This window comes from Alligator sinensis, unplaced genomic scaffold (assembly GCF_000455745.1).
Source record: "Alligator sinensis unplaced genomic scaffold, ASM45574v1 scaffold31_1, whole genome shotgun sequence".
Taxonomy (NCBI): Eukaryota; Metazoa; Chordata; order Crocodylia; family Alligatoridae; genus Alligator; species Alligator sinensis.
This window is the reverse complement of record NW_005841884.1, coordinates 3766824-3778557: the sequence shown is the minus strand read 5'-3', so window position 1 is coordinate 3778557 and position 11734 is coordinate 3766824. Positions and strand designations below refer to the sequence as shown.

Below are 11734 nucleotides of genomic sequence, written 5' to 3'. Positions count from 1 at the left end.
GGGCACCGCCTCCCCGCGGCCCCTGCCTAGCTCCGGCTCCCACTACCTGCGCGCTGCCCCCGCAGCCTCCGCAGCTCCTGGTCGGAGAAGCCGGCCCAGCCCCCCGCCATGGCGCCGCCACCGCTTCCGCCTCCCGCTGCCACGTCCGGGCCCCGCGAGCAGGCAGCGCGACGGGCAACTCGCTGGGCCTAGCGCGTTACCATGGGCACGGGGGCGGGTTGAGACCCGCGGGGCGGGGCGTTCGCAGGGGATGCTGGGACCTGGGAACGGCGTGGAAGAGAGAGGCTGTGCGTGGGGCGGGGAGGGAAGCTGGGGAAGGGCTTCCGCGTGGAGTGGGGCAGGGATTGGGGCCAAGAGCCAGAAAGGGACGCGTGATAGGGCAAAGGGTGAAGCTGGGGGGAAACAGGCCAAGGGGTCTGGGCCCGGGAGAGCGCACGCACCTTGGCCATCGAGCACATCTTCCCCAGGAGCACAGAGTCCAGAACCGCTGGTGAAGGCTCTGCCGCGCTGGTGTGCGGAGGGCAGCCGCCTGCCGCTGCCACCCGCTCCTCTGAGCTCGAGTGGCAGCGCTCTGCGCCCACCCGCACGTGTGGATGCCAGTCGCACTGTTACAACGAATGAAACCCTGCAAGGAGATAAAAAAGCTATCTTAAGTAACATCACTCATTTTGGTCTAGGTCCCAAAGGGGCCCAAGGAGCTAAACAGCGGTGTTTCAGTGTCGTGATCCCCCCCACACTACAGAATAATCCCATTCAGGTTCCAAGGTCAAGCACCCAGTAGTTAGGAAATCCCAGAATTAAGGTTAGAGTTAAGATTTTTAATTAGCCCTCTTATCTATATGCATTGTGATCACAAATTAAGCCATCATAGAGTATTTTTTGCACAGGACTCCTACTTTAAGTCAGTGCACAGACTGGACATCCTCAGGGTGTGCGTAGGTGAAGGAGGTAGGTAGGCAGGTAGGTGTGCGTAGTGAAGGAGGCTGTTGTATAGCAGTTCCTCATTTTGTGTGGGAAGTGGGAGATACTAAAGCAGGTGTAGCAGGAATAATAGGAACAAAGAAGGTGGGCTCCTAGTTAAGGCAGATGAATGCTAGCTTGAGGGTTTTTCAGTGATCATTGCTACTCGTATATGTCCCTCATTTTGTGGGGGTGAGGTCTTGAGACAGCAGTGTCTGATTTACAGAAGTGCTGGGCAATGTTTTCTAATCCTGTGCTCAGAAAAATCAATATCTTGGATAGCCAAAAAATAAATAAAAAAAATTACCAGATACTTGTGACCAGAGCGTGGGTGGCAAATAAAACCTGCGGCTACACACTGATAAGAGAATAAAATATTGATTCAGTACTTAGCAAGTGAGCACTGTCCTTCCTATGGACCAAGTGAGACAGGGTCACGAGGAGAAAGGAAAAAAAAACCCATAAATATGAGATCATGTAATTAAACCCTGTAACATAAATTTGTCCCCTTCATGCGTATCCATTATGTTGCACAGGTAACTTTAATTCTGGCTTTTCCTATTTTGAGTGCATGGTTTTACCACCATGCTTTTTCAGCACGGGAATGGAGGTGTGCATGCGTTTGTGCATGCACACACTTGTTTTCAAACAGCATGAATGAAATTTCAAGGTATTTTAGCTAAAGTGTACTTGCCTCTTGTATGCATACTGGAGAAGTGCATCATTCATTTAACCACATCATGTCAGTCCCAGTTTCTTACCCAATGTTGAAATTTAGCCTCTTTTTTTTGCACATTAAGTCAGTGGTTCTCAACCTCAAGGCACCCCTGCATGACTTGGGAATTGAGTGGCACCCCATTCAAAAGCTAATTTATTACAGTACTTGCCTCCTTGCAAAGAGGCCATGTAGCGTGAGCAGGGGAGCAGCCAGACATGGAGAGACTAAGCCTGCCCATATCTGCTTATCTCCTTGCACCTTCATTTATCGCCTCATACTTCCTGCAGTACCCTTCTAAAGGATCTTGTGTTACCCCATGCCTCAACATCCCAGTTGAGAATCACTGGATTAAAGTGCATGAAGCACTTAAGTGTATAGCATTGTCCACCCCATGTCTACTTGGAAACTCAATTGTTAGCTGTTAACTCCATGGTGTCCAACCTCCTGGTCCCACAGGCCAGATGAGGGACACAGACTCAGGCTGTGGACCAGATCCAACATGATGGTCTGACCCTATATGCCTGGATGCAATGAAGCTATGTACCAGCATGCAAAACCATGGTATCTGGCCTGCAAGGCTCCTCATGGGTCCAGAAATTTGGCAGCAGGAGTGTGGCAATAACACGGCTATCACTCTCCCACTGCCAAATATCCAGACCCTTAGGAAGCCCCATGAGCCAAATGATATACCTCTGTGGTCCAGAATGTGGACCATGGGCTGGGGGTTGAACACCCCTAGGTTAAACTGCATAGTTATAGTAAGTGTTTATAACTAATTGTACTCCTTCTAACTGCACTAGAAATAGAGAAAGGCAATCAACTGGCAAAAGGCTGCTATTGGAAGCCTTGAAAAAGTGACAGGGACTAGTTATTCAAAGCTGGTAATACCAGAGCATGGTAAACAATTAAATAGTTATATACACAGTTCAAGTTGATAGTGCTCTAGATCAGGGGCACTAATGCTCTAGATCAGGGGTGCTCAATAGGCCTGTGCAAAACAGCAAATATTCTCTTCATAGATTCATAGATGTTAGGGTCGGAAGGGACCTCAATAGATCATCGAGTCCGACCCCCTGCATAAGCAGGAAAGAGGGCTGGGTCTAGATGACCCCAGCTAGATACTCATCTAACCTCCTCTTGAAGACCCCCAGGGTAGGGGAGAGCACCACCTCCCTTGGGAGCCCGTTCCAGACCCTGGCCACTCTAACTGTGAAGAAGTTCTTCCTAATGTCCAATTCAGATTTGGCCAATTCAGAGGGACAGCGATTCAAATTACTGTGCTGATTTAATTTGGCCAATTCGGATGCAAAGATTTGGAGATTTGGCCACTGAGATTTGGGTCCCCCGTGTGCTCGGCGGCAGACCCAGAAGTGGACCAGAAGTTTTTTTGGTCCACTTCTGAGTTCAATTCAGAGTGCGTGGGGGACCCCCCCCCCCATACTGCTCCCCCTCCTGTGGCTTGGCAGCAAGGGGACCCCAGGTGCCCCACCAGATCCAGGAGGCACCAGTTGCTGAGCTAGGGGTGGAGGGGGTTCCCCCACAGGGTCTGCCTCTAAGCACGTGGGGGATCCTCCTGTGCTCCTGTAGGATGCTCCATCTGCCCCACCATCTCAGCGTTCACAAGCCATGCCTGGCACCTCAAGGTACATAGAAAAAACATAACGCTGTGTCTATGGCCGATCATCAAATCTCTCCAAATGGTTTTAGAGGCTTCAGATTTGTTTTGGAGAGATTAATGGGTCTCCTGATTTGATTTGGAGTTGGAGAATTGACTGCTGAATTGGGCCGAATCTCCTCCGAATTGAATCAGCGATTGAACAGGCAGCAGTCCTCACCACACTGGACACAAGCTGCCTCCAGCTGGTCAGTCTGTTGTGGTGGGCAAAGAGGGGAGGGAAGGGGCAGGGGGGGGCGGGCGGGCAGATCAATGCGCCCACAGTGAGGGAGGGATTGGGGCTGGGACAAAGCTGTCCAACTGGGGCAGGGGGGCGCGGGACACATGGAGTGGGGCTCCCGCCGTGTGCCACTGGTCCAGGGGGGCATGGGATTGGGCATGTGCCCCCAGATCTGTGCAGGGCGGGTGGGACCAGGCTGCACTCTGAACGGGCAGCAGAAGGCACTGGGAGCGGGGGCTATGCCTTTCCACTACTTGCCCAGCCTCCCTGCACCTCCCGGACAAGCCACAGCTTTGCCCCAGCTGGGTGAGCAGCGGCAGGAAATGCGGGCGGACACATGCACCCAGATCGGAGCGGAACTGGCTGGACCAGCCTGAGTGGTAGAAGGCGCTGGGAGCAGGGGCTATACCCTCCCACCGCTCACCCAGGCTCCCTGTGCCTCTTGGATAAGCTGCAGCTTTGCCCTGGCTGGGCGACCAGCGGCAGGGCATGGGGTTGGGTGCATGCACCTGGATCAGAGCAGGACCGGCGGTAGGGGCTACGGGGAATTTTAGGGTGACTGCAGCCCCCCCTGCCCCCATAACCTCCGCTCCACTGTGCTCTGCAGGGTGGGTGGAACCAGGGCTGGGCTCCGGGCTGTGGATGGGGCTAGCCCTCCGGAGTGCAGCCCTGGCTCCACCCGCCCCATGGAGCACAGCCCGGCAGCAGGTGGCTGGGGCTAGCCTCCTGGAGCACAACCTGGCCCAGCCCACCACGCGCAGATCTGGGGGCACACCCCCGCTCCCATGCCCTCCCGGACCAGCGGTGCGCAGTGGCAGGAGCCCCCTTCCCAGAGTCCTGTGTCACCCCCACCCCAGCTTGGCAGCTTGTCCCAGCCCCAATCCCTCCCTCCCCCATACCCATTTCCTCCGCCCTCTGTCCACCACAGACTTACCAGCTGGAGGCAGCTGTGTCCAGCATGGTGAGGACTGCTGCCTGTTTAGTCTATGGCCAAATATCCAAATTGGCGCCAGATCTTTTCTGAATTTATTTGGTGGCTTCCAATTTGATTCGGAGCTTTTAACTGGTCTCCCAATTCGATTCAGATTTGGAGATTCAGCCGCCAAATCAGGCCAAATTGAAAATCGGCTACCAAAGCTTCGCATAGCCCTGGTGCTCAACCCCCTTGCCCACAGAACCATGTGATCTGGAAATATGGTGAACGGGACCAGCAACAAAGCTGCCATGGCTCCCCCACCAACAAAATTTCCAAGCCTCATGGGTCAAATGACATGGTCCTGTGCGAGGGCTCAGGGCCCAGACTAGCAGACCCAGGTTGACAGAACTGATATAGCATGGGGCTGTGGCCACAGTGGTTGTGGGCACATGGTCATTAGACCCACAGATTGGATCTGGCCTATGGATCCATTTCACACCACACATCTAACCCAGCCCACAGGGTCAAAGGTTGGATACTACTGCTCTAAATCAATGGGGGCCAACCTTTTTTGATAGGTTGGTCACAAGTTAGCCCTTCACCAAACCCAAGTACCACTCCAATCCTTTTTCCTTTGCCTGATCTGAGGCTCTGCTTCCTGCTCCCTGCCCTGTTGCATGCCACATACAGAGGCTGCCTATGCCATTTGTGCTGCAGGCTAGCCACCCCTGCCCTTGATTGGCAGCCCTAATACTATCTTCTACCATTTTCAGGGCTACTCAGTTTCAGGCCTGCTATTAGAGGCTGGTCAGTATCATAGCTGCTAATACCACAGCACCCATAATACAGTGTACTTAATGAGCACAGTTTATATCAAGTTCAGTGATGTACATGCTCCAGAAAGGGTATAACTTTTTTTTTTCCAGTTCTGAGGTAGTGCATGTAAGAGTTCATTGTGCTGTGGAAGCTAGAAAAGAATCTGTAACATCTCTGTTACAACCCAAAGGGTGTGATTTTTGTTTTGTGTGCTTTGGCACTGCTAAATTGTTCCCACTAAATTGCAGCTTCCTTGCACGGTGGAGTTTTCTGCTGCAAAAGAGAACCCCGGTGCAAGGGAGGATTTCCCGCCAATTTGAAGCTTTCTTTGCAGGGTGCATTTCTTTGTTGCAGCACAGAAATGCTCGTTGCAAACAGTTCCCACCATTTGTATGCTAATTCGAGTCCCATTATTGGCCAGTTCTAAATTATTCACACGTGGCGGCTAGTGATTGGCTTGCTAGCTGTACAAAAGGCTTGAGTGGTTTCTGCCCAAGTTGAAGGACTCCACGAACAAGGGAGGAAGAGACTTCACGCTGTGTGAAGATCTCTAAGCGCTGTGGATCCTTACGGACCCAGTGCATTTAAAGCAGGCAACGAAGGTCTGATCAACCTCTAGCCTCTCCCCGTCGCCGAGCGCAGTCCAGACGTATCCCTTCCCGCACACAAGAGAACCGGACCCACGGAGCCTAGCAAACTTTGTGTGGATGAGTGAACAGGAGAACCCATGGAGCCTAGCAAACTTTGTGCGAGCCCTTACGACCGGCCTCAGAGCTCTTCTACCCGGGTTCGAGTCCTGCAGGTTTATTTTTCTTGTCGCCAAAACCCATTGCGACGTACCCTCGTATTTTATATCTCCCCGTCACTGGAACCCTTTGCGACGTACCCTCGTGCCCTGCAGGTTCGAGTTTTGTTTTCTTTCCTGTCTGTAACCGCAACTTAAGCAAGTTTTCAGCCTGCACCACTGCCATCTCGGTGTAAGTAAACAATCTTTTAAACTACCGATACGCGTTTGTGCCTAATTCTAGCTCGACGGCCTTCCCTCTCCAACCCGGCGTGCCCGGGCTGCTGGCCACAGCCCGCGTGCAGCACGAAAAAGGGCTCGGGTCGCTCCCGGCCCGCACAATCTCAAAGTGAAAATAGTATGGAGTGCCCAAAATATTCATTTTCAGACTTTTGGATTTAACTTGTTTGGATTTATTTCTAGTTTAATCTTAACTATCATGCATAATGCTCATTTTACATACTACAGGGATACTGTATTTATTATGTACTCCATGCCTCAGCTCCATTCTAATAAAGTATTGGCAGGAGGGTGGGACAGACGATGGGATGACACAAATACAGCTAAAGGAAAAAAAAAGAAAAAAAAAAGGCAATCAATAATACTATTAGCTCACAGAGATAGCCTTGGAATGCAAGTATTCTGTCTATCTAGTATATAAGTCTTATGGTAGGTTTAAATATATTACAGGCCCAAATAAATATAGCTCAAAATTTACCTGCAGTCAAAAAACAATCCTAGCATGGAATGCAGAGACACGAGCAGTCTGCCTTTGTTAACTTCACCCAACAGATCAGAGGCTTAAGTAATACATCATCTGCAATAAAAGGGGATGTTTTCAGTGTCTAACCACATCCCTCCCAGATTCCATCATATTCCAATCTGTAAGGGATTATCCAGGCTCTGAAGTTTTGCCATCTCCAAGCCCTTCGAGAGAGAACTCATAACTAGATAGCCATGTATAATCCTGAGATTTATCTATGAAATGCTAACAGGTTCTGCATGACTAACTCATCCCATATATGCTGGTTCCACTCAGGGGAGGAAAAGGGTTGTATTTCTACCTCCAGTAGGAATTAGTAGGTCTGCTAGAACCTGTGAGATAGCCTCAGAGGAATGAACCATCCTATCGTATTTCAGGCTTTGGTATGGGAAGAAGATAGAAAGAGAGGCATCCTTGTTGATTATATTAATTCTATAAGTACTAGTAACCCTGAGGTTTTGCTATCTTGCCTGTAGGGATTTCAGGATTGGGGTTTGACTGCACAGACCTTTGCGACTTCCTCTTGGAGACATTCCAAGCCCAGAAGAAATCCACATTCAAGGCCAAGTCCAAATATTCTCAGACTTGGTGGATCCAAAATGGTGGAGGATCTGGATGTAAATCTCAAATTTTATAGTTGCACATGTAGTGACTTGCTATAATGGGCTGAGCTCAAGCTACACATTCTCATCCTAGACTTGTGGAGTTACAAAATCCAGATCTGGATTTTGAACTTCAGGACTTTCTTTTCTTCCAATTTTTTTGTACTAAAACCAAAAATGAAGCGTCATTTTCTCTTTATTGCTACAGATATTCCAAGCATAAAAATCCCATGTGTTTTATAGAACACTTTTTTTTTTTTATATAAAAACTTTTGAATTGTTAACTAAAACGCCACTAGGCAAAACAGCTCTCCTGTTTAACAGTTTCCATCAGTCCCCAGTTTAATTACCAGCCTTTTTGGCCATTTTTCTCCAGAAACAATTATGGATATGGTGAAGTCATTTCACTGGATGTTTACAAACATCATATGTATAAAAATGGAGGTCATCAATGGTCTCTGCAAGACTGTGACCTAGATCTGTGAATTTGCTGTTTCTGTCTTACAATATTTCTACAGCAACCATCACTGGAACAGTTTACTGGGGGACGAAAAAGGAGATAAAGGCTACACACCTGCCGGGCCTCAAACATCTTGTCCCAGGCTTCCTTAATTCAAGTGCTCACCGGTACTCGCTTTGCCGTTGCAGGTGGTCTTACAGGAGATCTTTACACGTGCTGCAAGCTGCCCCTTTCTCGCCTGCCACGACTTTGAATCTTTCACAGTGGGTGGGGCTTCGTGCGGTGTGGTTGCCCTTGTTGGACGCCTGCACCTTTGGTGTTTTCTGCGAGGCTCCACCTCCCCTGTACCTCGCCCTTTACCCAGCCCGGCGGATCCCGGTCGCTTCCGTGGCCGACCTTGTGTTCCCCTGAACACCCCAAACAATGAGCCCACCGCTCGCTCTCTCGCTTTTCCTGCCTCCGCTCGACCTCAACCCCTTTTGACACAGGGAAACATAAAACACCCTTCTCTTATCCAAAGAAAATCTTAACGAATCCTAAGAAAAGCGTCACCCCACCACTACTGGGCTTCCTTGTGGAGCACAGACAGCCCCTCTACATATCAGCTTGCTGACAAGGCCTCCTCTCTGTGGCCCCACTCTACCTGCCCTGGTTTAGAGCTGCTCTCTCTCCAGTTTCCCGCTTTTGTGACCCTCTCTCTGGGTCTTCGAGATGCGTCTGCCCTCTCTCTGGGTCCTCCTGGAGCAGCTGCCCTCTCTCTGGATCTTCCCAGCACAGCCGCCCTCTCTCTGGTTCTTCACCTCGCAGCAGCCCTCTCTCTGGGTCTTCCCAGGTCCGTTCTCCTCCCTACACCCTGAGTCCTCTTACCGGCTCACCTCCTGCCTTGCCTGTGGCTGGAACTCCTGCTCCAGGCACTGACTCGCCGTCTGGATCATCTGCCCCTCCGCAGCCAGTGTGCGTAGGCTCTTCCAGCATCCCGCACCCCTGGCTGACCCCAACGGTCGGGCTCTCTCTCTGTGTCCACGTGTGCCCGTCCCCTCTCACCACCGGCCCTCTTATTTCTGCCGACCGGTGATTGGGGCTGACGTCATCCGCTGGCCGCAGCTGAATAAAGGCGCGGTTAATGATTCGCGTGGGCTTTCCCCATTGTCCTCGCTCTTCCTCCCATCCTGCTGCAAGTAATTTTCCTTTTTTTACTTTCACTTTTCTTGTTTCACCCGTGGCTCCTGGCCCTAGGGTTTCCTTCGTGGGCTTGGGAGTCTCCCCGGTTTGCCTCTCCCTGAGACAGGCTATTATTCTCCTGTCCTACTTTTAGGCCAAGGGTGGATAAATTGGATCAAATGAGTGGAAAAGTGGGTCAAAAAACTTTGTCTAGAACTGGTTAGTCCAACATACAGCCTGCCAAGCCATTTTCTGAGGCCCAAGGTGCTGTGACGGGAAATGAATGTAAACACTGTTTACTGTCGTTCCCACCCCTTGTCCCACCCCAGCCCCTCAGCAGGTGACCGGCAAACACGGACTATGAGGCAGTTGGCTTCCCAGTGACTGCTGACCCTCTCCCTGGGGGGAGCAGGGCCCATCTCTCAGATCCCCCGACCACAGCCATGGAGGCCGGGGCAGGTAAGCTTGCACCAGGCAGATCCCAGGTCCTGGGCCAAGGCACCCCCCTCTCCGCCCCCTCCGTGCCCATCACGCAGCTGCTTTAAGTCCCATGCTGGGGGCAGTCTGCACTGCATTGGCGGGGAAGGGGCGGCGTGGGCTGGGGTGGCACGGTCCGGTGTGGGGATGAGCATGCGAGTTGTGAAACATGGCTGCCCAGCTGTCAGCAGAGCCGTGTCCTCAGTTGGGATGCTGAGGAGCCCGCACGGGGGTGCCACATGCATGCGTGCACTCGTGAGGAGGAAGCACAAGGTCATACTCACGCCTTCCTCCTCCTCCATAGGAGCCAGGGGCAAGGAGGGAGGCAGGCAGGCTGTGCGTGTGTGCGTGACCGTGTGAAGACCAGGCTCCTCGTCCCCGATGGAGCCGGGCAGCATCCTGAGGCGCTGCTGCTCCTCCTCGCTGCTGCTGCTGCTGCTGGAGGCCAACAGCCGGCCGGCCCCCCACGGGTTCCCATCCCTTGTACGCCCAGGTGTCCCAGGGCAAGCCTGCATTATACTTCTTTCATTCATTGAGAAGTGAGTAGAAGCAAAAATGTTTATTTTAGTCAAGTGTTAGTTGTTATTTCATTGTTGATTTTATATTGTTTTTATTTTGGATTTTAAATTTCCAGACCCATTTCATTGTCACTTCCTGCAACTTCATTGGTGTCAAAGGTCACATGACATCACTTCCTGATGTGATACCGCTTCCTGTGAGGTCTTTGAATATGGCTCGCCGGCCCACCGGGTGATAAAAAGTTCATAATCTGGCCCCACATTCAAAAAGTTTGGACACCCCTGGTCTAGAACAAGAACCAACTTCAGATCCCAGATCTTTTGGGCAACCAAAGCAAAAAACAAAAACACCAAACGAACAAACAAACAAACAAACTTTCCAACAACTCCACCATCTTCCCACCATTTTTGCCACATCTATTAGTTTCAATTTTTGTACTCTCCTCTTCATGATTCAGCCCAGAACCGATTGTAGAGGATGATGTAACACCACTAGAACAACTTTTCCCATGATATTTCCAATCCAGATTGGAAATACCTTCTTAAATTACCTAGCTAAGATTTTGGGGGCTAGAGGGAAGCCCCAAGGTAGACATAATATACACAGGTGCAGACAATTTATATCAGTGTCACGGCAGGGTCCTGCAGGAGGACCGTGATCTCCTCAAGGCCCCCTTCCCGTGCCAAGTTGGCTCAAGGCCACCCTCAGATTCTCGCCCGCCACGTCTTTGATAACACTATATATTTGGGAGGCTGCCTTTTACTCCCTCTCAGTCACGTCTTGCCAGTTACTCGGACCCCGTGGTTTTCCGGACTCTTTGTGGGTCCCGCTCTACAATGGGTGCTTCAGGGGCACCCTAGCCTTATGGGCTTTGCGTGGCTCCAAACATCCCCGTACCATGCCCCAAGCCTCGCAGATGTGCCTGACATTGTTAGGTCTCTCTCTCACCGCGCCCTCTCTAGCACTCGGGCTCTCCCCAGTCCTGTCTCTCTCTCTGTTTCTGCGCACTCTCTCAGGGCCTTCTCAGTGACGCCGCCTCCTCTCTCTGGGGCCTTCTCAGTAACGCCGCCCTTCTCTCTCTGGGGCCTTCTCAGTAACGCCGCCCTTCTCTCTCTGGGGCCTTCTCAGTAACGCCGCCCTTCTCTCTCTGGGGCCTTCTCGGTTGAGCTGCCCCCTTCTCCAGGGCTTCTCAAGCGCTGCCCCCCTCTCCGGGGCTCACTGCACCTGCACTGGGGCTTCTCAGCAACGCCCCCTCTCTGGGGCTTCTCAGCTGCCCCTCTCTGGGGCTGGGGTCTGTGCACCCCACATGCTGCACCCTCACGGGCGCTGGGGTCCTCCCACCCCTGTGAGTCCCCTATGAGGCCTCCTCCAACCCCTAACAGCCTCACCCAAACCACCCACGACAAACAGCAACCTAAACACCAGCCTTTTGGCTATAACGTAAACAGAAGCCGCCCAGCCATAACAACGTTCAAGCGTACCAGGGATTCTTTATCTCACAGCAGTGTCAGATACTGCTCCTGCATCATGCTTCTCCTCTCTCCCATGGCAGAGAGCTCCTTCCTCCTGGGCTGCTGGCAGGGAACCGCCTCTGGCCTCAGCCCCTAGGGTTTATAAGGGAGCCAGGCCCTGCCCCTTTCTGTCAGCTGACCGCTGGCAGGGA

At 51.8% G+C, this 11734-nt stretch overlaps 1 protein-coding gene and 1 long non-coding RNA gene across 2 annotated transcripts in view; both read right to left on the bottom strand.

Moving 5' to 3' along the window:
* Nucleotides 1-110, bottom strand: part of GORAB (golgin, RAB6 interacting) — an 8268-nt gene extending 8158 nt beyond the window's left edge. Inside the window, 1 exon segment of the mRNA XM_014516934.2 lies at nucleotides 1-110. This exon segment is cut by the window's left edge and continues 294 nt beyond it. Coding sequence (XP_014372420.2) covers nucleotides 1-110 — 110 coding nt within the window.
* Nucleotides 111-6618: 6508 nt separating this feature from the next.
* LOC102370697 overlaps nucleotides 6619-11734 on the bottom strand; it is a 24746-nt gene continuing 19630 nt past the window's right edge. Inside the window, exons 3-4 of the long non-coding RNA XR_323125.1 lie at nucleotides 6808-6906; nucleotides 6619-6652 (exon numbers count right to left, since the gene is read on the bottom strand). This is a non-coding gene — a long non-coding RNA (uncharacterized LOC102370697). The remainder of the gene's footprint in view (nucleotides 6653-6807; nucleotides 6907-11734) is intronic.